Source organism: Sycon ciliatum, chromosome 5 (genome assembly GCF_964019385.1).
Source record: "Sycon ciliatum chromosome 5, ocSycCili1.1, whole genome shotgun sequence".
Lineage (NCBI taxonomy): Eukaryota > Metazoa > Porifera > Calcarea > Leucosolenida > Sycettidae > Sycon > Sycon ciliatum.
This window is the reverse complement of record NC_088647.1, coordinates 7,328,925-7,356,572: the sequence shown is the minus strand read 5'-3', so window position 1 is coordinate 7,356,572 and position 27,648 is coordinate 7,328,925. Positions and strand designations below refer to the sequence as shown.

At 47.0% G+C, this 27,648-nt stretch overlaps 1 protein-coding gene across 1 annotated transcript; it reads left to right on the top strand.

Annotated features, from left to right (window-relative positions):
• The first annotated feature begins 1,002 nt into the window (after positions 1–1,002).
• LOC135817400 (uncharacterized) lies at positions 1,003–27,402 on the top strand. The gene is made up of 19 exons (XM_065330576.1): positions 1,003–1,321; positions 3,358–3,486; positions 7,289–7,431; positions 8,606–8,794; positions 10,153–10,305; positions 11,370–11,467; positions 12,106–12,178; positions 12,450–12,614; positions 13,247–13,320; positions 14,015–14,200; positions 17,309–17,491; positions 18,059–18,210; positions 19,544–19,679; positions 20,461–20,650; positions 21,200–21,263; positions 22,569–22,747; positions 23,471–23,728; positions 26,476–26,543; positions 27,139–27,402. The coding sequence occupies exons 1-19, from the start codon at positions 1,237–1,239 to the stop codon at positions 27,233–27,235; spliced, it is 2,622 nt and encodes an 873-aa protein (XP_065186648.1). The 5' UTR covers positions 1,003–1,236; the 3' UTR covers positions 27,236–27,402.
• Positions 27,403–27,648: the final 246 nt, after the last annotated feature.

The window sequence follows — 27,648 nt, the reverse complement described above, 5'->3', positions numbered from 1 at the left end:
CGCATGAGCACGACTGGCCAGTCGTCTTGAGGTACCCACCCTCCCTCCCTGCTTTTTGTACTTGTCAGATTAGCCACTTGGGGTTTTACACCCGGTTTTTTCCCTCAAAAAAAATAATGCGTCCGTCGGCGCGAGGGTTTTTTCCCGGCTGGCTCGGCCCAGACGAATTAATCTGACGGTCCCAAGTGGTGCTTCTGGTTTTCGGTCATTGCTCTCTCAGTTGCTGCCATTGCGTTGCTTTCACAGAATATCCATGTGCTCTGTCCCTTCTTCCGCTATTCTACAATTCCGCATCCTTCCATGTAAAAGAACGTGGTGTCACACTTCTGGCCCTCCTAACCGCAATACAAATGTGCTGTTGTTTGGTGTGTAGCGAGTGTGGCTTATCGCTGTGCGAGAAGTCCTGTACTTTCACTTTTCAGCGCAACTGAAGGCACAAATCACTGTATATTTGCTTCTAAAAAGGCTAGCACTTGGCTGTGGAAGTGCAAAGTAACATGCCTGGATCAGGCTGGATGGCATGTAGACTCTACGCTGACAGTGTGTACAGAGTCAGTGTGCGACCACACTCATCATTACCAAATTCATGACAACTCCGGGGTTACCATGGTAACGAAGCGAATTTTCATGGTGTTTTAGCGATATTTTGAATTCTCTGTAAAAAAAATGCCGAGGAGAAAACTTGGCAACATGTGGCCAGCCTTTACAATTACAGTGAAGGGTGTCCGATTTTGGGCAAAAATTATTTGGCAGCACTGCATGTGTAGATCTACTAGGCTTTCGACCGTCGCGTCATGGGGCAATCTGGCCCGGTCCGGGTAGACCCTGTGCATAGTACAGTCAGTAGTATATAGTAGATCTACTGTAGTCTGTACCATAAATCTACGTAGCTACGTCTGAGCGACGTGAGCGGTTGCTCATGCGCTCACTGACTTGGTGATCTCACATCTGACGTGGGCGCGGGCATAGCACTTTCTGCGCTTCTTCTCACCATCAGTCTGTTCCTCGCTTCCCGAGCTCAGCTATCACTAGATAGTAGTATCAGTCCTCCGAACAAGAACCATGAGAACGGATGGGCTGCCACTGTGTCAGCGATTTGTACTGCAGCACTGCACTCGTCCCGGCAGTACAAATCTTTTGCAAGTCTGCGGGCGTCTCCTTGCAGATAGCTTGCTTCCATGTCGTGACGTCTCTGCACAACCCCAGTGAAGATGGCGAAGCTGAACAGCCGCAAAGATGGCTCAACGCGACATTGAGTGGTGGAACACACCGCTGAACCAGGAGATGCAGCGTGTCGACGCACCGAAACTGGCTAAAGTCGGTGAGTATAATGTACAATGGCGTAGGTCTTCGAGTAGTTCTCACCGCGTACCGCTCGTCGAAACTGCTGTCTTGTGCACTGAGTCTGTATTGCACTGCCATGCTTACGCTCCTGTTAGAAATCTCTTGTGCTGGTTTCAGAGCTTCTGCAATGCTCCCGTGCTCACCCTTCTTCTAGTTCTGTCACGTCAAGTACCAGCAGTAGCTTCCTTCGCTGCTTGCAAGCATTTAAATTTTTATTCGTCTTCACGAACTGAGTTTCTACTTTTACTGTATTCAAGGGTTTTTTCAACCCCGTCCCCGGCTAGGCCGGCTGGTACCGTAGAATCCCGCGGATAAGCCCATGGGCTTATCTGTTTCACAAGGACATTTCGGTGGGCTTATACGAGAACATGGGCTTATACGCGGGCATGGGCTTATACGCCGACACCAAGTTGTGCTATTGAAAAGTATCAAGGAAGTGTGAAGGACATTGCTGAAAACCACTGTGCAAACAAAAACAACCGATGATTGTGCTGAAATGTACCAAAAAAACTATAATGTGCATGTACTACGTACATGTACATGTACATGGTATGGCCAAGAGTCCATAATTTATGGACTCCCGGTATGACCTAGGCCCATGGGCTTGTACGATGAAGCTGTGTGATGTTCGAACAAACCCTGGGCTTATGTGCGGGCATGGGCTTATACGCGGGTGGGCTTATCCGCGGTATTCTACGGTAGTACTAGTAGTTACCATGGTTACAAGTGCAGTGAAACTAAAACCTACTTCGCACATAACGACTAAGTTCCAGAGAGGTTGCGCACAACGAAAATTCGTAGCGCCGGAACGAATATTTTCAACGAATTAATTTTAAGCTAACGAATATTCGTAAACCGTGAAGTTGCGCCCGAAGTGTGAACTTTTTCGTAGTAGGTCGACACGGCGCATGCGCGGAGAGTGAAGATACATGTAGGGAGTTGTAAAATATCAGTATTTTAGTTCTGCATTTTACGAAAAATATTTTCGTAGATCTCTGTTTCGGTCGCGTTTGGATGGATCTTCGTAGAAACTTTCCTTACTCTAACCCGGACGGTCGAAATCTTACGAATTTTCGTTGTGCGCAACCTCTCCACTGGCATACAGTACCATTTTCTGAGGACTCTAAATTACGCAATACCAGTCACTTCACATGTACCTCAGCTAGTACCTAGGTTGAACCGGTTATAACTATAAAGTACAGATGTAGCGATTAGAAAACGTAATATTGAAGTTTCAATGTGTTTGTATCTCCCCCCCCCCCCCCTTTGGACTTATAGTGTATTATATCTAGGCCTAGGGTTCTAGCCAGGGGGGGGGGGGGCATCACCCCCTACTCTGTTTGCGCCCCCGCCCTGTGTAAAAGTGTCGCCTCCCTACTCATTTTCGGATTTTCGTGTTTTTTCATGCAATTCAACGAAAATGCAGTCGAAAGTCACTATTAGATGGTTCATAAAGGCACGTTTGTCTGAGGCGAAGTCGGGGATTCGCCCCATACGTTGCGTTTAGCGTGGCCAGACAGTATTGGAAAGTGTAAAATGGGATACGGGGTAATAGGCGATTCACACGACAGGCAAAACCATGACTTTGTGCACCCGAATGTTGCTATGGTATTTTACCTGTGAACGATAAAAGTGGCTTAAAAGTGCAAGCGAGCTGGGGGCCCACTTTCACGGTAATCGTGGCGTGCACGAGTACATTTTACACCAAAAAGCGCGAAACAAGACTTGATTTTTTACGCGGCACTTTTCAACATGATAATTGTAGTATGCGTGTTGGAAATTTGAAACACCCATGGCTACTGGTGGGTGAAGCATTCAAAAGTGCAAACGTGCCTGTCGTCGAGTGGAGCCGTCTGGATCCACACAGTCACTTTTCTCTTATATCACTCCCTGTAAAACGTGCAATTGCCTGTCGTGTGAATCGCCTATAACCTGTTTCCCATGCCCGCCCCCGGCTACTATTTTTACCTGGCTAGAACCCTGATATCTAAAGTGTATCTGTATCTGTTACAGGCGTGGGGCGCTACGCTGAAGAGAGGCTGACTGATATGACCGCCGTTGACGTCGACATTCAGGTAGAGCCTAGCGCATGGCCAGGCGTGAAGACGACACCGGATAACTATATCCTAACACCTTGGAAAGGTTCGTGCTTTGTCCCACCGTGTCCCGTATGCGGAATGCCCTGGATGTTGCTAGTTCAGCTTTGCTCTAGCCACGAGGGGCTGGATAATTCTAATAGGCCTTTTGCGAGTTTCACGATTATTACATCATCGTGTAACGGTCGTTTTCAAAACCGTGTGGGTGTACTTGTACTTGACAGAATTTGAGTTGGAAAAGAAGCTGGTTTGATGTTTTGGTAGGTTGGCTGTGTTTTTGACAGCGTGCTGTGGTTTTGCGTGGCTCTGTATCCTGTACGAGTACAGTTCCATGTCTTCGTCTATAGCTGCTGTCTCCCCAGTGATCTCCCAACAGCGTAACACCTGGGGACGACGCATTCTCATTCCATAGCTTTCCAGATGATAAAACCTAAAACAGCGTTATAGCAAAGCCTGATGCTCCCTACACCGGAGCTCGCGCTTTTCCGTCCACTGACGCGACACTTGACTGTACGGCTTGATATACAGATTCATTGATGTACATTTACATTGTGGTGCCGGCGATAGGTATTTCTGTAAATATGTACTGAAAATACACACAAGCCACAGACCACCACCCATCATGCGGCTGTAACTAATAGAGATGTTGAGCACCACGTTATTCACATCAAATTTGGCGTAAAAGTCCGAATTTTGAAGTGAGCTGCAGGTCACTCGCGTTGTTTTCCTATGTGTGCGGAGCCAAATAACGCGAGCTGAACTTTCGCGTCACGTCAAAATTAATGTGTAGCTTAATCTCTCTGATAGTGTCATGCCCATAGGCAATCAGACCACAGATCTGTGGCCTGATAATTGCCTATGGGCATGACACTATTGTTGTACCTGCGCCTGCACGTGTTATCTCTTCGTCGTAGCTGCTGCTGTATTTGTGTCTCTGTGTGTACATGTGGCTGCACGTGTTGTCTCTTCGTCGTAGCTGCTGTTGTATTTGTGTCTCTGTGCTGCTGACCCGTACATGCTGCTTTATTGCCGATCCGTACATGCTGCTTTGTTGCCGATCCGTACATGCTGCTGCGCTGCTTTGTTGTTGACACGTGCACCTTTTTGTGCTGAGTACACCACCTTTTGTGCTGACGAGGGCACCAATTTATGATATCATGTTTTCCTTTTGCCATGTCAGTCGTGAGTTGTCAGTTGTCCGACGTTCGTGGTCAGTTGTCCGACGTTCGTGGTCAGTTGTCCGACGTTCGTGGTCAGTTGTCCGACGGTCGTCGTCAGTCGTCAGACATTCGTTGTCAGAGTCAGACGTTCGTTGTCAGGCGTTCGTTGTCAGTGTTGGTTCTTCTTTATGAGTTCCCCAGTCGCCTACTGAAATGAAGTAGAAGAAAAGCTCTCTAACAATTTGTACTGGCTCTCTGTTGTGTGGCGTGGTGAGGAGCGTAGAGGCAGTTCGTTCACGATTTCAAACCCGTGACGACACTATTAGTTACCACTTACAACGATGATGTGTGTGGCTCTGAGTCTGTGTGTGATCTGAGCTCTATTCGAATGAATATTGAGCACTCTACCGAGCCGGAGGACTCTTATTGGTACTGAAAATACAGTTTTTGAAAGGACTGGGAGAACGTCAAATTCAAAGGTTCAGTCGGGGAAGTGAACTGCCTGAAAAGAGAACTATGCCCCCCCCCCCCCAGAACTCCCCTAACCCGGGACCTTGCTTGTCACGAGCAATGCTCAAACCATCTGAGCTATGGGACCAGGCTGAACCCAGAAGGCGCTGACAAGTTTTTCACTCAAAATGCAAGCGTGGCACATAATTATACTGATGGCACTTGGATCTTTTCCCTCCCCAGAGGAAAAAAAAGTGCCATCAGTGTAGGTGGCACGTGTTGTGAGCTGCCCTTGGAGTGAAAAACTTGTCAGCGCCTGCCAGGTTCGCCCTGGTCCCATAGCTCAGATGGTTAGAGCATTGCTCATGACACAAGCAAGGTCCCGGGTTTGAGTTCTGGTGGGGTTGTCATTTTTCTCTTTTCCGGCCTTTCACTTTCCCGACCGATCCTTTGAAAATGCAATGGTAAAAATAATATTCTCACATGGCAATGACACAACTAAGTCTTTCTTTGCAGATACTGAGAACCTCGCGATTGAAAAATAAAACTCGTCAGGCAGTTGTATTACTCTATAGGAGCTGAGCTTTGGGATTTTAGACACCTGTCTATTTAAAAATACATGCAGATAATTACTTGTAGAATTCGTGTGCATGTTTTTCATTCAATACGTTCCTTTCCCTACTGCATTTATGCTTGGGTAAAGGTGCGTTATCACACTGCTGTGAACACACTTCATGACAAGACGTGTACAGATACTGATGTAAACTCGGAGGGAGTTGTGGTTGCTCGTGAGAGTGCTCAATACACCAAGGTGCAGAGCCTAGTACACACACTTGAGAGGGACGAAAAGCGTTTCTGCTGTAACTCTGAGTTTCACGGTTGCTGTCTGATGATCGGTTAAAACCGTGAAACTCAGAGTAACAGAAGAAACGCTTTTCGTCCCTCTCAAGTGTGTGCAGATACTGATGTATATGAATTGTACAGACAGAAGCTGCTAGCCATTGATAGTGCAGATATTGGCGTAGGTGCGTGTTGTGTGGGTGGATCTCAGCTCGGAAGTAAAAGAAAACACCTACTAAGAAGCCAAAAAGCATGAATTGCACCTTCCACCAACTTCCTTTAGAATCTCGCCATGTGATGCAGTCGTTTCTCACATCAACAACAGGTGTTCCGGATGCAATGATCACCTCCAACTAGATGGTGTGAATTCTTTTTTACTCTTTCTCACTCCTGTGTGCAGCCACACCATACTTGCTCCCACCCCTAACACACCTCCCTCACATGCACACCCACATACACACACACACACACACACACAGCAACAACAAACAGCCTCTGCGGGGGACAGCAGCAACAGCAAGAATACTACACTTGCAAAGCAAGAGAAAAAGTATGCCGCAGCTAGAGCGCATGCTCCTACTATCTCGCATTTGCGAGCAGCAAATGTACCGTCATGCAAAAAAAACTACATTTCTCATTTCTTTCCTACGTCAGCCAACGAGAAATGAGTCATCATCTACTGACGGTGAACACTGCTGGAGAGAGAGTAGTAGGCACATGGGACAGTGCAGGTTGTGACTTGTGACGTGGTGTTGTGACCTGTGACGTAGTGGCAGCCCAGTGAGACAACGTACTATGGGCTGGGGTTGAGAAGCTGGCGGTCGCTATTGACGAACTTGCCTCTGGGAGCAGTGAGCTGGCAACGGAGTGCAAAGCAGTGGCAGAACTATGCGACAACATACTGCGAGCTAAAGTTGGGAGCTGCCAACCTCTACTGGCGAGTGCCTCCTTCCAGGTGGCACAGGACTGGCAGTGGAGTACGAAGTAGTGGCAGGTCTATCCAACAACTTGAACACGCAGTGGGCTGCAGTCCGTGATATTGCAGCTTCCAGTGATAACTCGTTTGTTCTAGGCAGCAGTGATTCGGCCATGGCATCTCACTGTTAGCTTGTCGAGTAGCCTTGCACATAGTGGCAGTTACCTCTTTCCTCTGCATTTCAGACCAAAGTGAGTAGCCGCTCTGCTTAACTGTAGAAATCTGGATTTTCTGGATTTACTGAGCCTACGCTTCACCTGCAACGACATCTGATTGGTAAAAAGCGATCGGGCATGCATGTGTGTGGATTGGCTTTTTTGGCAATTAGCGTTCGACGAAAGGTCAATAAAGGTGTGCCAATGTGCGTATGTGTGCACGTGCACGCGTACATGTGTGTGAATGCGTGTTTGTATATGTTTCAGATGGTGTTATCCCAGAAGTTCCCGTGTTTCCCAGAAGAGAGAGTGGCATGTCACATGACACAGTTCATGTACTTGGTCTGTGGAAAGAATGCCTAGCGGCAGAGAGGCTGGAAGGTGATATCCCTAGCATGTTTCGTGCACAGGTAAGCACAGGTCTACACTCGTTAGTACGACATCGGTCACAAGATAATCCTCATCAGTAGACAATGATCCAAAACCCACTGGCACCTGAAACGCATTTACCAGTCGTGCATGCAAGTCTGGATAGTAAATGAAACCGTACTCGCGCGATTAGTTCCCCTGGGGCACTATTTTGTCCATCACAGGTGGAGCACTATTCAAGAGAGAGGGAGAGAGAGCACTATTAAAGAGAGGGCACTACTTTTCACTCCTGGAGCATTTACGTTATCCAGCATAAATGAAAAGGAAAAGAAACACAGAGCCTAATTACTATGTGTAAACTATCACGACTCAACAGAAACGGCAACAAGTGCTGTGATTCTGATCCTGAAGCCACCAGTACAATGACAGGCACAAACATCACCAGGGATACAAACTTACAGAGACGCTCCGTTTCCAGCGTAACAAACACCTCGTGAGTACCAGACAGCAGCGTGAGTCAGTGTCACTCCTGGACACTATTTCGTACTGTTGTGCCCAGCACGGGCTGGCGACTAGCTGGTTTGCAGGTGACAGCGTTGTGAATGACCCAGGGTCCTCTACTTCTGTTCTCACCGTCCAGGAGCGACACTGACTCACGCTGCTGTCTGGTTTTCATGAGGTGTTTGTTGCGCTGGAAACGGAGCGTCTCTGTAAGTTTGAATTCCTGGTGATGTTTATGCCTTGAGAGCACTATATAAGTGGTGCTCTTCAGGCACAATCTTCCTCGGCCTACTCAAGCTCAACTGATGAGGGGTGAATTTCCCGAAACACTGTGTATTGAGCAGGGAGTGATGCTTTCTTGCAGGTTTGCCGAGTCGAAGGTTCGATGGATTTCTCTTGTGCTCTGGATGGCAGTTGTCAGTCAGTCAAGTGTCAAGTCAAGTTGGCGGAAGTGCGAGCTCCAGTGTAGGAGCAAACTCATCAGTCCTAAAAATATATTCGAGACATCGATAAAAAGGATAAAAATGAAGTGCATGCATTCGATTCATACCTCGACCTCAGAAGAACAGATTTTGGCGTTGTGTTCATGTGACTATGTGACTCATAGTCGTGAGTGGCCTATGATCTGGGAAGTAAGGTATGAATTCTTCCAAAAGCTTTGATCATGGTATCAATTCCGTAATGCGGCTTCTCCCTTTGCTTGGTCATGTACAGGTACAGTCCTTTCTGAACGAGCAGAGAGCTCTTCCAGACGAGGGTGACATTCTTGATGACATGTCGGCAATGGGTGCCATTATAGCGAACGTTGCTCTCACGTTCACCACCGAGACCATTCCAAGAGCTCAACCAGATGAGCTGATGTTGCAAATCTTCATGGCCAGCGACCTGATGGAGGATACCAAGGTCGGAACTCTGTCTTGCATATGAATGTGAATTGGTATTCTCCTGTACGGTAGACTGTGAAATATTACCCTGCTATGCTTGCCGTGATAATTTTTAATTTATTTTTGTTTTTGTCGAAAAGTGTGTTGACAACACTTCAACTATTTGGTAACGAGTGTGGGTGGGTGGGTGGAGGGGGGGGGGGTTGGGTGGCTCTGCTGTGGCATTGAGGGATGTGCAATCTTGTGCAGTTGGTTCCCCTTTGCCACCTGATGCAGCCTGCCCAACCTTTCTCAGATCTCACTCTGAACAGTGTGTTTATTTTTATTTTGGAGGAGTCTCTAGAGACTCTTCTCATGGCAATTTGTGGCGTCTTTGATGCAACCTGCCCAACCTTTTATAAGTACGAGTATAACTTTTCTGCCGTGTTTAATTGTATCTTCGAAGGAATCGCTGGAGACTCTTCTTGCGGCAATTGGCCTCAGCCTATTCATTGGGCTCCCACCTGTTTGCTGCAATAGTTTGCCAAGTTCCTCCGCTACAGTCGCAACGTGACCAATGAATCTATTGTACACATTTGACTTTGCAATGGCCTTGCGGTTCTTCAAGCTTAATGATGACACCACAGCCAGCACGTTAATCTCATTCAAAGTCACAGGAAACGTTTTTAAAACATAAGAAATAAAGAATGACACAAGAGGCACACAGAGGAAAGTAGGCCTTCTTTTCTTGTAACTCAGTGGCATGGTAATAACCAATCAAACTATTGCCTGGTGATTGATTATTAGGTCCGGTAGCTTTTCCAAGAAATCCCAGCGTCCAATGAGGACCAGCATGGTTTGCTAACTTTGGCCCTTTTTGGGGATTGAAGTTTTAAATCACAGCAATATCTCGGACCTTGTGAAATTGCTTGATACGCTATCAGTGGGAATTTATGTATTATGCAGGACTGTGCACTGGTAATGAATGGCACACGTGCAGAAAGTTGATTTTCCGATAAAGTGCTTATAGCAGCCGTAGGCATCAGAACGATAGCCAACAACGATAGCCAACAACGATAGCCATTGTAATACATGGGGAGTATTGGTCCCTTTCTCGCTTCAGAAGTTTGTTTGTATGTGTGGGGGAGGGGTGAATGCACGTGTGTGTGTGTGTGTGTGTGTGTGTGTGTGTGTGTGTGTGTGTGTGTGTGTGTGTGTGCGTGTGTGTGTGTGTTTGTGTGTGTTTGTGTTATGTGTGTGCGTGTGTATGTGTGTGTTTGTGGTGTGTGTGTGTATGTGTGTATGTGTGTGTTTGTGTATGTGTGTGTTTGTGTATGTGTGTGTTTGTGGTGTGTGTGTGTGTGTTTACATGCTGTAATTGTGTATTCTCTTTCTCAGCTAGCAGTGACGGCCAAAGCCCTGGTGAAGTTGCATGGTGCTAATCTGTTACACGCGCATCCTGATGGTGGAACAGCCATACATCGTGCTATCTGCCTCAAGAAGCTGGAAACTATACAAACTCTTATAGGGATAGATAACCATGCTCTGGAGGTGAGTGAGTTTGATTGATGATAGTGTGAAATCTTTCTAATCAAGCAGGAAGAATTAGGGAAGCTAGGTTTTTCAGCTTGGCAATGTACACCGCCTCCAACACAGCCGGATACGATTTGTTGCGCACCTACTTAGATGTTTAAGAGTGAGCGGGTGTTGTATGTGCAGACTGCACTCGAGCAAGCTGGTGACGATTTTAGGTGTCGGTATAATACCGGATCCATCTCGTTGTCTTTGTCGTCATTGTCAAATCTCACCTGGCGGGGTTGGAAAAGATGTATATTGCCCAGTTGAAACCTGAACTGTGGGTACAGAAGAAGTATGTGTGAACGTTATCACTGTTTTAACATTGTACAGTGATGCTCATTGAAATCTGAGCAATGGACCTAATGCCACGCCGGGCGCTGTGCAGCCCTAGACCTGTGACCACTGGGTTGTGAACAGGTGGAGGGCGCGAACTTGACTCACACGATCGGAATTCACCGAACAGCACCGAAGTACTGTAGTCCCACTGTTGTATCATTCTCTGTGTTTATGGTTTCATTGATCCTTGAAGGGTGGTGGTGTTCCACGGATGCGGAAAACTCGGCCTCTAGCCGAGTCTGACACAAACTGTGATATTTTTTAATGGTTTCACTATGTAGCTGGCACCTCTCGCGGTCTTTTACTAGGTACTATTTCAATCACTGGCTGGACCGTCCAAAATGCTAGATATATGGACTTGATTGTTGCTGCTCTATCGCAATTAAAACTACTTTGAAGTGTAATGGCACAGATGGCCTCTTCAAAATGCACAGTGGCTTCTGTACTTGGTGTGTGAATTTGTGTTTATAGTTACATTTTGCTTTTATCTTGAACCAACAAGTCGGTTCTCTTTTTCGTAAGATTTCCTTTTCCACTGGTGTAATTTGTCGTGGAACCGAATTCTTCTTCAGATATTTAAAGGTGATATTGATTTGCCCGGTAAAGGTACCACAAACCATCAAAGGTACCACAAACCATCCTGTTTAAAGTAACCCAACCCGTTCAAACCGTTTGCATTTTGTTTTGTCACTGCTCCGCAGGTAAAGGATGCAAGTGGATTTACACCACTTCAGCGCGCTCTAGTTACCAACTGTCCTGAAGTGGCGAAGGTGGTTATGGACTTCCTCACCAGTTACTCGTATGGCTCAGCACACATGATTGTATTGAAATTTGAAACGCTATATTCCCATAACTGCACTTCCTTCCGATGCTTCAATTACCACCGGAATTATGTGTACTCGTATTGCTCAATCAGCGGGCCATGAGTTCTGTTTTGTCTGGTCTGCTAAGGCCAAGTAAGGGAGCAGATGCAACGACCGGCGGCGAACGTCCTCCTAGTAACAAAATTCACTCTGGAGACCAAGGTGAAAACCAGGGCCTGAAATTTACCAGAGTACCCCTACCATTATCACTTACCGTAGTGACGCACATAAAGGCCCAGTGAGTCTTTGCGTTATTTGCTATGCGGGTCGTTTTGTCTCACACATAGGCGCATGCGCTTGAGTTGCTAGTGTACCGATACCTTGAATAATTATGCGCATAGTACGATATCGCAATACACATTGAACTATGTGAACATGGTATTTTTGTGGTGTGTGTGTGTGTCGGGGAATGGACTGCATTTAGGTTCACTTATAAGCCCATGCAGTTATTTGTGAGGGTGCGCTAATGCCCGGGTATAGGCACATGTGCTTAAATGCGCGTCACTACAGCAAAGCTTTCTACTTTGACTTTGTTTTATTCTGACATTGTTCACGTATGTGTTTTTGTTTACAGTCTTCAGCGACAGCTACTGGAAGAGAAAGGGCTGGAGATATTCCACAACATGGTCCGGCAGAGCAACTCTGGAGTAAGACCAAAGTACTCACTCATGCCCTGGGTTCAATGGGAACTCTTTTCGGCTCACAGGGAAGTCCTGTTGGGGTAAATATTCCGCGTAATAAAGTGGCACGCCGCGACCCGGATAAGTTGGCTTTTTAGTTGGATTTCTCATCAAGTCTGCACGCTGACTGGCTTGTCTGATAGCCTAAACTAGGACATACAGACATTTAAGTGTATGTATGTCTGTCTTTTTGTGTGCGCATGTGTTCTGACGCATGTGTGTGTATGCGTGCGTGTAGCCGACAGTTCAGGTGGTTTTGGACCGACAGATCGACCAAGTGACAGATGAGGGTGGCGACATTGCGTTTGAAGCCCACTACGCCTTACTGAATGCCCCGCTGTCATACTGCGGTGTGTTCAAGTCGCTGTTCGATCACATTCTTTCCAATCCTGATTTATCACATGTAAGAATATGATACAAGGAATACCATATAAGTGGAATTTTTGTAGAGACCCTGCTGAGGAGCCATACTTCACCTTATTAAAACAGGTATTCCATTGCAAACAGTATTGAAAATCAAGTCTGAAACCTAAATTTTACTTGTGGGTTTTAAAGCATTGATTTGGCCAAAATCAGGCTTTCAAAAGCCAGTGGGACTATCTGGAGATGTGACCTGTCCTAGAGTAGCCACAAGGTAGTTGGCGGGACCAGCTCATTCTAAGAGGCGTCAATATTGCGGAAGAATTTTCTGGCTTGCAGAGCTCAGCAATTGATGCTTGTTGTTTCTGCATGCGAAAGGAGTTCAATTTGTGGAAACAAACTCTCGTTGTCACGCAATTAGAGATGTGGAAATACCTTACCTCTACCAACCTCTAATGACTTCTACCTGCCTCGGGCCTGGTGGAACCAGTAGTGGAAAGTTGAATCTCCCATTAAGGGTTTGCCAAACAAATGCATCTACCAAAAGATGCAGCTTCTACCGAAGTCGTTGCATAAAAAACAGCCCCCCCCCCCCCCTTGTGCTGGTGTTTGCCGATATTGTCGTGACCGGTATGTCGTTCTTCATTGCCTTGTTAAAATGCTGTGCTCTTACAGGCATATCACGGGCATCGTCTGGTGCGACTGCTTCTAAACAATAAGTGGCATGCTTACGGAGATTTTTTGATGAAGTAAGTCGGCTATGCTCTCTGCAGCTAATATTGTGCACTGTGGGCGTAAGTGTGAATGGGCCATGGATACACTTTCTGCATCCTTAGAGTCAAGGAGCCTTGGGTGCCCATCACATCTGTACAACTCCGCTTCATTCACATACCCAGAATACAACTCTGGGTGCAGTTCTCGAGTCCAGAGGAGCCTGCCAAAGATTCTAATTCCCGAAAAAAGCTCCTTAATCTGCTGATAGACACTGTGTACTATTGAACCATTTCATGATGTGTTCATACTCACAGTCCCAGAGCATGACTTGTGATGTGTTCATACACACAGTCCCAGAGCATAACTTGTGTACAGTGTAGTACTATCATCTCGTACTGGCAGACCTCGCTTAACCGCACACATCCGTTTTCCACAAAAATATCCGGATAGGCGAGGGAACCGGATGGTCGAACACACACATACTGTATGTATGCATGGCATATGCTGTAAATCGGTAACCAACGATTTTCTTCCGAATGGCGAGGGATCCGGATAAAAGAGGACCGGATAAGCGAGGTCTGACTGTAGCGAGATGCTACCACTTTTTTTCTTTTTTCTTCTTTTTTTTTACAAGATCTACAACTCACCGATAGGCACATGGACTACTGACTGGTATGGGGAGTTACAGCAGTCCAAACTCTTTTTTTCTGTATTGTTTGCTACATGCAGGTGCACAATTGTGCTCACTATTCTCTCCCTGGTCCCGATAACGTTCGTGACCATCACTGCCCCCGAGGCACTTGAGCCGAGGACGTTCTCGAGCGCCGTGGATTATATACGACTGGTGTGCCAAGCCCTTGTTGCTCTCCGCGCACTGATGCTGTTGATACGAGAGTTCGTACGCGTGTGGCGCAGGTATGTGTATGCAATATCTGGTTCATTAATTACGAAGGCGTAATTTTGGTATTTGCCGGCAAAGTGCTCAATGCACAAAGTGCAGAGCGCTTCACACGAAAAAAGAGAAAATAGGTCCAATTTGGATTTGTCGTAAATCAAATTTTCATGCCACTGCATTGGAAAAAAATGATAATAATTTTTTTTTAAAGATTTATTATGAATAAGATCATGCGTGATACTTGGCGCTTAGATTTTCATTACTCTACGCGCTACACGAATGAAGGCCAGTATCACACAGACGTTATGGATGATGTGAGGGATAGGTAATGGGATAATGTTAGCACTAAAGTACATGTTACTTGTATGCCAAACCAGGCATGACTGTGCCGGGTACTGTCCTTGCGCGGCAGCTGGGACGGGCTGCTTCTTGTTCTATGTCGCGCTAGGTGTGACGTTTTTTATGTAATATTTGATTTCGTGGTGGAATTTTGACACTAGTTCGCTTCTTTTGTTCAGGCTTTTCGTGTTGTTGGCATTGTTCAGTATAGTAAGCTTCTCGATTCTGCATAGGCTGCACCTTTTCGACTTGTTAGAATACGCCCGTGTCCTTGTGTGAACATGCTACCGAACAGAGAATGGCGTCCCCGCATGCCTCAGGTTCCACACATGATTTGACAGTTCCGTCTTGTTCTGATACTGTTCGTAGCGGAAGCTCATTGTATGTTATTGTGCCGGTCCTTGAAGGGAGGCTCGGTGAGTCCGGTGTACTCCCTGTCGTCATTTATTGTTCCTTGGTACACTATTGATCTCGACAGGTAATCACCATCAAGGGGGCACTGTGCGGCGTTACTTCAGTTACATGTCTTGGCAGGGGGGTTGTGGCTGGTTTGTAGTCGCTGTAAGAACTCGTTTGTGATTGGCATCGATAATGCTTCGTACGTTTTGCATGCTGCTATAACCGACCTTGACTGTGTTCCTGTTGAATACTTAACTGAGTGGTAAGCCTTTTGGGAAATGTTTATCAATAAGATGTAAGAATATTCCGGCCACATTTGTTTGTACGTTGTTTGTTGAACCATGTGATGTTGCGGTGATTGTTTCTCGTCTTCTTGTTCCGCCCTTCTTTCCGTCCGCTTTTATATTCAACTTTCTCTTCATATCCACTGGCATGGAGGGCCTCATTGTAGAGAGGGGCGGCCAGATTAAATGTCTCATCGTGTGACAGGTCTGTCACCCGGCGACTTATAGCAGCATAGTAGCGGGAAGTTGTTCTACGATGTTGGGAGTAATGTGCAGCCCCAACTCGTTAAATGTTTGAATCATTCTTTTCCTAGTGCGATCGGTCTCACTCCCGGTGTTGTTGCACAATACTAGAAGTCTGTCGTCACGATACAGGCCGATGTCATCCTTGTTCAAATCCTGCGTCAGCTTGTGTAGCGCGAAAGTGTTAATTAGCTCGCACACCTCTGTACCATCATAACATCCCATCGTAACGTCGAATAGCCCGTTACCGTCTCTTTTCGACCATGCTCTGTCTGCGTCGAACAGCAGGGACTGCCTTGGGTGAATATTGATGTCTCTGTCGGTTTGTCCTACTTCCACTTTCTGCTCGGCGAAATCCGGTGCATTGCGCAGTGTCTGCTCCGAGATTGAAGGATAGTATTCAACTATATTGAATACTGTGAATGTGCACTTGTCCTTTTGTTGGATTCCGTTGAACCATCCGATGACTCCTCCGGTGTTCTTCCACTGAATTCCGATTTGGTTCCTGACTCTACGGTTGATGTTGTCTAGCAGCTTTTTACTGACTATTCCTACTTCTGACTTGGCTGGGTTGATCAGTCGGCAAGGCAATCAATCGATCCGGGAAGTTTCTTTGTGATCTTTTAGCGATATGAATGCCTCCTTTTTTTCGCCATGCACTCCATTCTGTCTCCGATATCAAGCCTTTTTTTTCTTTTTTAATCAATTTTTTCACGGTTCGCGTGAGACTCGACTAGAGGCCGAGTTTTCCGCATCCGTAGGAACTCCACCACCCTTCAAGGATCAAGGCGCAGATGCAGCTCCTAAAGCGGTGAGAGGTGAGTAGATCAGCTCACCAGCATGTGGTCAAAGACCGAAAATCCCATTCACTGCATCCATGTTTTCCTCGTGCCAGGCCACGAGTTCCCAATTAACTGTGGGTGGCAGCACGACTGGAAAAAATCCTTCCGCTTCCAATCAGGACTTGAACCTGGTAGCCTCTGTTTCTCAATCATGGTCTTAGACCATCCCACTATGCCTGCCTGCTGTTTTAATTCAAGGACAGGCACAATAACCATGCAATGTGCTTTCGCCACGAACGGTATCAGAACAAGACTGAACTTTCTAATCATGTGTGGAATCCTATTCTCTGCTCCGTGGCATGTTTGCACAAGGACACAGGCGTATTCCAACAAGTCGAAAAGGTGCAACCGAGGAAGAATCAAGAATCTTACTAATCTGACCAATGCCAACAACCTGAAGAGCCTGAACAAAAGAATCGAACTAGTGTGAAAATGCCGCCACAAAAAAAACATTACATCCAGTCCCAGCTGCAGCGCAAGGACAGTACCCGGCACAGTCATGTCTGATATTGCATCATCCATAACGTCTGTGTGGTATTGGCCTTCATTTGTGAATCGCGTAGAGAAATGTCAATCCAAGCGCTAAGTATCACGCATGATCTTATTCATAATGATCAGTCTTAATAGTAAGTAGGTTTTTTATCAGTCGTCCGATGATTGCAGTGGCATGAAACTTTGAGTTACGGATAATTATAGCTATTGTATTCAAGAAGACGTGAGAGTTGAAAGACTTTATCTTACATTATCACTGAGCACACCTTGTTGTTTGTGCGTGTGTGTCTGTGTCTGTGTGTGTGTGTATGTCTGTTGTGTGTTGTATGTGCGTGTGTGTGTGTGTGTGTGTGTGTGTGTGTGTATGTGTGTGTGCGTGTGTGGTTGTGTGTGTGTGTGTGTGTGTGTGTGTGTGGGTGTGTGTGTGTGTGGGTGTGTGTGTGTGTGTGTGGTGTGTGTGTGTGTGTGTGTGTTTCTTTGCACGTGCTCCTTCATGACTTCATATGCTTCGGGGGCATCTTTGTGTCAGCCCAAATCTATATCGGTATGTCAGCAAGTTCGACATCTATCGGGCAACCGACATCCTGTTTGTCGTCTTCGTAGTGGTGTTCATACCATTGCATGTGCTGGACTTCGAGGCACAGTGGATACTGCTGGGATTAATCTACTTCACATCAGCCTTCAAGATTGTGCAACTAATGGCAGCATCCGAGTGAGTTTGGCACATGCACTCTACAACTCTGCATCCGTTGTGCTAGAAGAATGCAGGAAGCAGAAATTACATTGCTACTGGAAACCTTAATACATTCGGCTTTGAAGTAAAACTCGCATACAGGAAACCTGTTGTTCCTGATGGATAAAGATGAAAATGAATGTACTTGGAAGTATTTTGGATTTTTGGTTAAGAACTAAATCGTGACCTACCCTGTGGAAAGCCACCGCCCCATAATCAGGCATTAGGTGCTACTCTTTTAACCAGTGGGAAAGGTGGATCATATCAGCCAGTCACGAATTACCCAAGATCCCAAATTTGCTTCATCAATGTGGGCCTTGTGGCAGCCCACAAGTTTCAGAAGGTGTGCAACTCGCAGCAGATTTGGTTAATCCTACAACTTCCGAGCAGAGCGTGATGCCCTTTTTCTTCTCAATCTTTGGTCTTTGATCAACCCAATGATTTGCCTAGGCTGTGAAGGATATGGGCAGTGTGACAAGACACTCATGTTAGAAACAGCCAACAGCTGGCCGCTGTTTTCTGTTATCCGCTGCTGTTCACTGTCAGATTACTGGGTGTATACATGAGTGTGATCACCAGCGTCATGAAGACGGTGCCGCCAAAGTTCACTGTTGTGGCAGCCGTTGTGCTCTTCATATTCAGCGGCACGTTCTACCCTGCTTTGCGAGCGCACACGACACTTCAAGACATCGGAAATGGTAAGGATGGTTGGAATGTTTTCGGGTACTCGGCTTGCTTCACAAGAGGGCTCCTCCTCCTGGCCTTGTCAGAATGCTTCTTTATTCAAGTATAGCAATCAGCAGAATCAGTGAAGCGGACACTGGACGTAGTAAGCTACAAGAATAAAATATGGATAGTAAAATTCGTAATTTTATAATTTCCTAACCAGTTTTCTACAGACATTCATCAGGGAAATACGTCTCAATACTGAAATCTAGCAATAAACAACGATATATATGTGGAAGAGTACGAAATGCAAAATGTGAAAGAAAAACGATCCCGCAGCCAAGGGGAATTTTCTTATGACGTCAGTATTTGGTGGCTGTCTGGCTCATTGATTCCATGCATAGCCAGAGGTCCAGAGATCAAACTACAAAGAATTTGTACATCACAGCTACGGTTGTGGAAGCAGAACAACGGATGATAGATCGATGTGTCCTGAACCTGATGCACTCTCACCGTATCTACAAAAACAAGCGTGGGAAGGTATACGCCCTGATCATACTTCTGCCAAAGAATGACGCAATAAATATTCTACCATGGGTCATAGCTCGAGATAGGAGTTATACACTCTTGGTTATGTACTCTTGCAATCACCTACTTTGGGATAGCGTAGAATCCCGCGGATAAGCCCATGGGCTTATCTGTTTCACAAGGACATTTCGGTGTGCTTATACGAGAACATGGGCTTATACGCGGGCATGGGCTTATACGCCGACACCAAGTTGTGCTATTGATAAGTATCAAGGAAGTGAAAGGAAGTGAGAAGTACATTGCTGAAAACCACTGTGCAAACAAAAACAACTGATGATTGTGCTGAAATGTACGAAAAAAACTAATGTGCATGACATGGTATGCCAAGAGTCCATAATTTATGGACTCTCGGTATGACCTAAGCCCATGGGCTTGTACGATGAAGCTTTGTGATGTTCCAACAAACCCTGGGCTTACGCGCGGGCATGGCCTTATCCGCGGGATTCTACGGTACTTAGCTCTTATAAGTGAATCTGCTGATTCGTTATCGTGACATCATTTACATGACGTCTATAAATGGGCAGTCCTGTCACTCTGATTGACATGTATGCAGAGGAAGAGACCGGTGACTTCCATGATCAGTATCTTAAAACACGTGGGGTCGGGGATTCTTATCCCGATCGCTCAGCACTAATTTTCTAGGACCTCATTTGACCGGCTCTAGCTCGCTACTCCTAATCAAAGTGAGGAAAATGTGTAATATCGTCAGATAATTTTGGACCTATTCCCGGCATTGATTTTGGGTGATTGTGAACAATGCCTTCGCTCTGTTTTCAGGTACCTACGTTCCGGTTACCGATCACTCTTCCCGTCTGGAGTTCCTGTCCTACTTTGAAGTTATGTTCTTTGCATTTCGTGACCTAGTCGAGGGGAGAAGTCTGGTCAACTACTACAGTAACTCTGGAAGAATTGGGTGAGTACTACCATCAGTGAGTACTACTATCAGTGAGTACTACCATCAGTGAGTACTACTATCAGTGAGTACTACTATCAGTGAGTACTACTATCAGTGAGTACTACCATCAGTGAGTACTACCATCAGTGAGTACTACTATCAGTGAGTACTACTATCAGTGAGTACTACCATCAGTGAGTACTACCATCAGTGAGTACTACTATCAGTGAGTACTACTATCAGTGAGTACTACCATCAGTGAGTACTACCATCAGTGAGTACTACTATCAGTGAGTACTACCATCAGTGAGTACTACTACTATCAGTGAGTACTACCATCAGTGAGTACTACCATCAGTGAGTACTACTACTACCAGAGTACTGACAGTCTAACTCTCTTTGTATGATCCGGACAATGTTGCCATGGTGATCCCATGCATTTTACAGGCAAATAAATCTAGGATGTTGGCTAGGAGGTACTTTTTGAAATAAGTTCGGATTTCCCTGTATCACAATTCTTTGTTGCAAACAAACAGATTGAAAGGACCGTAGTTTTGAGGCTATGACCCAACATGTATGAAGAGGAAAAACTGCATCCAACTGTGGTAGAGGCTGTCAGTTCCGTCAGACGGTCACAACTGGTGGTTTTTAAGTGAGCTAATGATGGAAAAGGATCCTGAATTTTCTTGCTTTCAGCAGACCTGCCCTATACATCAACTATCCATTTGCAGTAAGAATCCATGAATGGCATCCACCTGTTGCTGCTCCAAACTTCCGTTCTATTCTCTTATCGTTCCAGAGCTTTCCCTGTTATCTGGTATTTGGCCTTTCTCATCATCGCTATTCTTGTGCTGCGCACAATGTTTCTGGCCGAAGTCGTTTTCAAGTTTGCTGTGGTCAAGCGTGATGCTCTGCGCACACTGGAGACCAATCGACGCAAGCTTCTTCCCATCCTGGAGTCGAAGAAGTTACTGTGGACATATGTACTGGTAAGTACCTCTGTGTATGAATTGCAGCCATGGGCTTATCAGGCACCAAAACAAGGTTGTCTATACTCCCCACTGGGTGAGCTGTCTGCACGCCATCTGGGCTCCCTATCAAGTGTGCTGTCCATGTACCATGTATGTGTGTGTTTACTCCCCATCACTGGAAAGGTATGCCGTCTGTACACCGTGTGTGTCGGTGTGTGCTGCCGTCTGTAAAACACAATGTACATGAAACCATCATTGAGACATAAAGAAACAATATCCCTCTCCTTATCCTTCCATGCCCATTCCTGTAGTCATCATTTAAAGAATGCAAGGCTGTCAAGGAATGGAAGAGTCGGCTTCCTCGTCACATGTGATAACTACAATACCATGCTACTGTTCCTGTTGTCCCTTCAGTCGGCTTCTCTCTGCCACTAACCATGTAGATAGAAGAGATTGGGGGTGCAGCCAGCATCTTTCGACTTGATTCACGCTTCATTTTCACCTGTCTTTTTGTCCTGTTGCCTTGTCTTCTCCTGTCTTGTGTTGGCTGTTGCGTGTTGGTTTCAGCCAGAGCATTGGTTGAATTTGGAGCAATGCTATTCAGAACGCTTCAACTCTGAACAGCTGCAAGGTACCATGCCCTTTAAGTCGTTCGTTTTTGCCAACCTTATTCAGTCACGGTCAATTCTGCAAGGGTTGAGTGATCAGATGAAGAACCTGTTGTACTAGGGACTGTTGGGCCTATTGGTTATAATGTGATTGTGTTGATTTGTTCTCAGAAACTCCTATAATTATCATGTGTTTGTGTCAAACCGTGATAAGACACAATGCGTCTTCGGTTGGAATAAAATAATACTAGTTACTGGTGCTATGGGGTCAATGAAGTAGCCACCATCTTCTATCGTTGTGTTTTCACCTATTGTGGACGCAGTGAAACAAGTTTGTTGCATTCCCAAAGCAATCATCAGCCAATACGACTCGTGATGATGGCTGTGCATGCATGTACAGTAGAACTCTGAGAAGACATACCCAATAGTCAGCAGGACTGGGCACTTAGTACCCAATATTCAGCAGGACTGTGCACTTAGTATCCCAGGTACACCTCTCATCCTAACATACTTTGAAGTAGTGCCTCTTACTGATCAAAGTACTTACTTGTGCTCCATACAGAACAAAGAGTATGGTTTTTCAGAGTACAGTGAAACTGTCTAAGACGACCACTAGAGGGACCTTCGAAGCGTGGTCTCTGTTACCAGGTGGTCTCCCTATCCAGGGTCACTAAAATGGAAAGGGCATCCCTTGGTCCTGGCTGTAGTGGTCTTCTAGGACAGGTGGTCGCCTTCTGAGTGGTTGCCTTGACAAGTTTTACTATACATCCTAATTGAATTCTTCTGTGTGTGTGTGTGTGTGTGTGTGTGTGTGTGTGTGTGTGTGTGTGTGTGTGTGTGTGTGTGTGTGTGTGTGTGTGTGTGTGTGTGTGTGTGTGTGTGTGTGTGTGTGTGTGTGTGTGTGTGTGTGTGTGTGTGTGTGTGTGTGTGTGTGTGTGTGTGTGTGTGTGTGTGTGTGTGTGTGTGTGTGTGTGTGTGTGTGTGTGTGTGTGTGTGTGTGTGTGTGTGTGTGTGTGTGTGTGTGTGTGTGTGTGTGTGTGTGTGTGTGTGTGTGTGTGTGTGTGTGTGTGTGTGTGTGTGTGTGTGTGTGTGTGTGTGTGTGTGTGTGTGTGTGTGTGTGTGTGTGTGTGTGTGTGTGTGTGTGTGTGTGTGTGTGTGTGTGTGTGTGTGTGTGTGTGTGTGTGTGTGTGTGTGTGTGTGTGTGTGTGTGTGTGTGTGTGTGTGTGTGTGTGTGTGTGTGTGTGTGTGTGTGTGTGTGTGTGTGTGTGTGTGTGTGTGTGTGTGTGTGTGTGTGTGTGTGTGTGTGTGTGTGTGTGTTGTGTGCTCAGCTATTCTGGAGGAGGACAAGGGCGATGGCTTTGTGCGGATTGAGAAGATTCTCGAAAGAAACAAGAGGGATGGTGAGAAAAGTCAGCAGCACCTAATCGGCCTTGTCGTCGGTCAGTTTCAGAAGCTGGAGAGTCGCTTGGAGTCGGTGTCGCAGCTGCTCGAGGAGCGAACTGGGCAGGTGAGTCATTCCATTACACTACAGATCAACCAGCGCACGGGGAGAACAAAGGCTTCGCAGACTGGTCAGCGCCCTTCACACCCAGCACCCTACACATCCCAAGCTAAGATAGGAGCCATACATATTCTAGTAGCGCAGTATATTATGCATGCTTACGTGTAGTACCCAATTAGAATGTGCACTGAATGTTCCCCTAACTTCCGTTTGCTTGGCTTTGTAGTTAATTGACTCGCATGAGACGTATACGAGTCATAATTGCAGGACGCTTGGAGAGTTTCACATGATTATGACATGCATGATGCTGTTCACAAAGCCATTAAGAACTGTTGGGCAAACATACCAGCTCTGCCTTGTTGATCTTAGTGCAGTCCTGTTCATTTGCACACTCGGCACAACTTTTTGACAGAGAGCAGTGACACTGAGCGTTAGGACAACAAAGAATAGGCATTTAGAAAGCGAAATAGGACCTTATAACTACATAGAATTAACTCCACTTAGATATGCCAGCGCTGCGTCCTATTCCACTGTCGTTGTCTGGTGATTGGTTCAGCCATGAACCTCTGGGTCACCACGGAATTCGCCACGGTTTTCATCGTGTGCCTTTGTGTAGAATTAACTACCATTGGTGTAGTGAGATATAGCTTTTGTAGTGAGGCCAACATGTGATTTTTATTGCTTTGTGCGTATAGTGACTTAAATTATGTACTGCTATTGTGTGTTCAGATCATGAACTCCTTGGCTCAGTCGAGAGCCGAGTCAAACAATGACATCAACTTTGTCATCAAGAATGCAGATGCATCACACGGTCAATTGGTGGGAACTCTTGACCAATACTTCTCGCAGCTGGGTGAGGACCGACCGGAGTTCCTCAGAAGGTTGGTGGAGCCAACCAGCCACGTAGCTGCTAAAGTCGAGCACCTCGAATCCCTCGTGCAGCAGATGAGTGCCAAGCAAGCTAACCTTGAAGCCATCACTGACCGGGTGAGAAAGCCATTGTGTGCGTGTGTGGGGGAGGGGTGAGCACGTGTGTGTGTGTGGGGGGGGGGAGGTGTCCAGGGAATAATTTAAATGGTATCGCATCGCTTTTTGCTATGCATTTCTTCTGAGGTGCGAAGCACCTTCGGATATGTGTCGCAGATTCAAAGTAAAATATGCCCTGGTGTCTGTGCACGCACGCAGCCTGCATGTGTAACCTATGTGTGTGTGGGGGAGGGGGGGGGGGTGTAGGTGTGGGAGGGGGTAGGTGGGGGAGGGGGTGTAGGTGTGTGTGTGGGGGGGGAGGGGGGAGGTGTACGTGTGTGTGTGGGGGGGGGGGGGGGTGTGTGTGGGGGGGGTGTGGGGGGAGGGGGGTGTAGGTGTGTGTGGGGGGGGGGGTGTAGGTGTGTGGTGGGGGGGGGGGGGGGTAGGTGTGTGTGTGTGGGGGAGGGGGGGGGTGTAGGTGTGGGAGGGGGTAGGTGGGGGAGGGGGGGGTGTAGGTGTGTGTGGTGGGGGGTGTAGGTGTGTGTGTGTGTGTGAGGGGAGGGGTGTAGGTGTGTGTGGTGGTGGTGGTGGGGGGGGGGGGGTGTAGGTGTGTGTGTGGGGGGGGGGGGGTGTAGGTGTGTGTGTGTTGGGGGGGGGGGGTGTAGGTGTGTGTGGTGGGGGGGGGGGGAGGTGTAGGTGTGTGTGGTGGGGGGGGGGGGGGTGTAGGTGTGTGTGGGGGGGGGGGGGTGTATGTGTGTAGGTGTGTGTGTGTGTGTGAGGGGAGGGGTGTAGGGGTGTAGGTGTGGGGGGGGTGTAGGTGTGTGGGGGTAGGTGTGGGGTGTAGGTGTGTGGGGGGTAGGTGTGGGGGGGGGTGTAGGTGTGGGGGGGGGGGTGTAGGTGTGGGGGGGGGGGTGTAGGTGTGGGGGGGGGTGTAGGTGTAGGTGTGTGGGGGGGGGGGGGGGGTGTAGGTGTGGGGGGGTGTAGGTGTGGGGGGGTGTAGGTGTGGGGGGGGGGGGGTGTAGGTGTGTGTGGGGGGGGGGTAGGTGTGTGTGGGGGGGGGGGTGTAGGTGTGTGTGGGGGGGGGGGGGGGTGTAGGTGTGTGTGGGGGGGGGTGTAGGTGTGTGGGGGGGGTGTAGGTGTGGGGGGGGGGTGTAGGTGTGTGGGGAGGGGGGGGGGGGTGTAGGTGTGGGGGGGTGTAGGTGTGGGGGGGGGGGGTGTAGGTGTGTGTGGGGGGGGGGGTAGGTGTGTGTGGGGGGGGGGGGTGTAGGTGTGTGTGGGGGGGGGGGGGGTGTAGGTGTGTGTGGGGGGGGGTGTAGGTGTGTGGGGGGGTGTAGGTGTGTGGGGGGGGGGGGGTGTAGGTGTGGGGGGGGGGGGGTGTAGGTGTGTGGGGAGGGGGGGGGGGGTGTAGGTGTGTGTTCCATCGAAATACACGGGTATACATTGTCCGAATAATCATTACTTCAAGAAATAATCATTACTTCAAGAAATAATCATTACTTCAAGAAATAATCATTACTTCAAGAAAAAATGGAAAGGGGAAAAGACGCTTACGCCTGTTAGAAGACATCTGGTGCCAAGCCGTCAGGCGAAATTACCGGTCAGTCGGCGACACGCATTTTTCACAAAAATTTGCGTTTCACCTGCCGGGAGAGTATGCATGTACTCGAGTCTCATCCTGAGCACGTTTTTTCTTCTTTTTTTCAGCTCCAGTATAGCTGTATTTTTCATTGCAAAGCCGTCCTCGATTGTTGTGTTCGTTGTTCAAACGAAGCGGACATTCAATCACGAAGGCAGAGGACATAGGAGCCTGATTGGAGTTTCTCGTGGCATAGGACGGCCACACAGAGACACTTTGGGATTTTCTGAATGTAAAATACCGTACGCACGATGCTGAGATCAATTTGTGCGATATCAAATTGTTTGTGATCTACCACATCGAGCAGAACGGGATCCAAACACAAGCTTACCGACGGTTAGGCTGCCGACCTGACTGGACAAATGATCCCTGGCTTCACCAGACGCCAGAAGTCGGACACCATGTCCTTTGCCGCGATGTCCATCTCCAAAAAGAACTCCATCTTCGTCGTGAAAAGGCTTGAAATACTCAATATTCAACCGAGATTCGCGGACTCGCGCTTTCTCGGATCGATTAATTTCCTGTTGGAACAGTTGCAGGGCAGCTTCCCGCCACTGTTTCAACAGGCGATGGCTCCAAAGCATGCCTGGAACAAGCCATATCGAGGTTGCAAGCCACCCCTCTCAGCAAAAAATTCGAAGAAATTCGAAATTTCAATGGTGGAAGATATACTATGAATAGAATTTCAAAAAGTATGTTTCGCGGAGCGATCGCTCAACCTACGTCATTCAAACTCTGCAGGATGGTTCAGACGTACATGCTAGGCATGGAACCACAGGCGATGATGCCATAGCTGACACACAGAGTAACACACACAGCAGATTCGTGTGCACAGATACTAAATTAGTGGACGTCGTCATCTTCTTCCCGCTGATCTCGAATGTACTATGATGTGCTATTTCGCCTGACGCAGTCAAGGGTGGGACAAATACTAGTACTTTGAATCTATCATGCTTTTCCAATGCCTCCTGACTCGAGTCGCATCTCTGCACTCCGTGACTGTTGTGTACGGTTTTGTTCACACTTAACCTTTTGAAATTTTCTGCAGCTCTCGCAGAAATAACACCAAAGTCCAGGCTATTGAGCCCCCAGTGTTTCCTTTTGTTTGCTTGTTTTCAAATTCTTTCGGCAGATCATTGAGAGGATGGAGAGTCAAAGCGATCAAACTACACTGCAGGTCACATGCCTTCAGAAGCAGAGGTAAGTTGAGTAGCCTGGGTTATTTGATTATACTAAGACAGTGTCAATAGGCTGGGAACCCTAGATGAAGTCTCAGTTCATATTGAACACATGTTTGTTAGAGGATAGGCTGAAGAGAGGAGGAGTGAAGCTAGTTCACAGACCCCCTCCTGCTAATCATCAGGGAAATTCCACTCATAAGAACCTGGAAAACAGACCCCTAATCAGCTATATTTTAATTCCATTTTGCTTGCAAGGTATGTCTAACTAAAGTTTCTCACACCAACTGTCTATAAGAAGATTTGACAGATGATGTGTTTGGATACCTGGGAGCACAAACACCATGAAGACGCTGATAATTTTTTTGGCCTTCTTGCGTATAATCCTTGTGCTGGTGTGGGTCTGGGTGTGTGTGTGTGTGTACATTTGTGTGCATACGGGTGCGTGCTTGTGCATGCGTGAATGTTCGTTTGCGTGTGTGTTTGCGCACATGTATGTGTGTTTGCATGCGTGTATGTGGGGATGCGTGTGCATACATGTGTTTGTGCATTCGGGTCTCTGGTTGTGTGGTGTGTACGCTCGTGCGTTATGTGGATGCACTCCTGCATCAATACAGGGATGTGCTGGGAACCATCTTGAGCACAATAGTGGAACTGCACTCCACCATCGACAAGCTGAAGACCGATGTCCGTGAAGCGCGAAGTGCTGGCTAGTCCTGTTTCCTGGAATTCATGGAAAGTAGTTGCAGTAGTTGCAGGTTTCTATAATCAGAGCATCCGTCTGAGCCTCCTCGGTAATTCGATTTATTTCCTTTCAGTATATTGTAGCAGAACAACTGGTAATGAATTACAGTTGATAATGCACTTCTGATACTAAACACCCCACTACGAAAATACAATGAAAATATCAAAATAGAACAAGAGATTGCATCTGAATCAGAACTAATGAAGTTATACCGGCATATACAACTAACGAAGTTATACCGGCATATACAACTAACGAAGTTATACCGGCATATACAACTAACGAAGTTATACCGGCATATACAACTAACGAAGTTATACCGGCATATACAACTAACGAAGTTATACCGGCATATACAACTAACGAAGTGATACCGGCATAT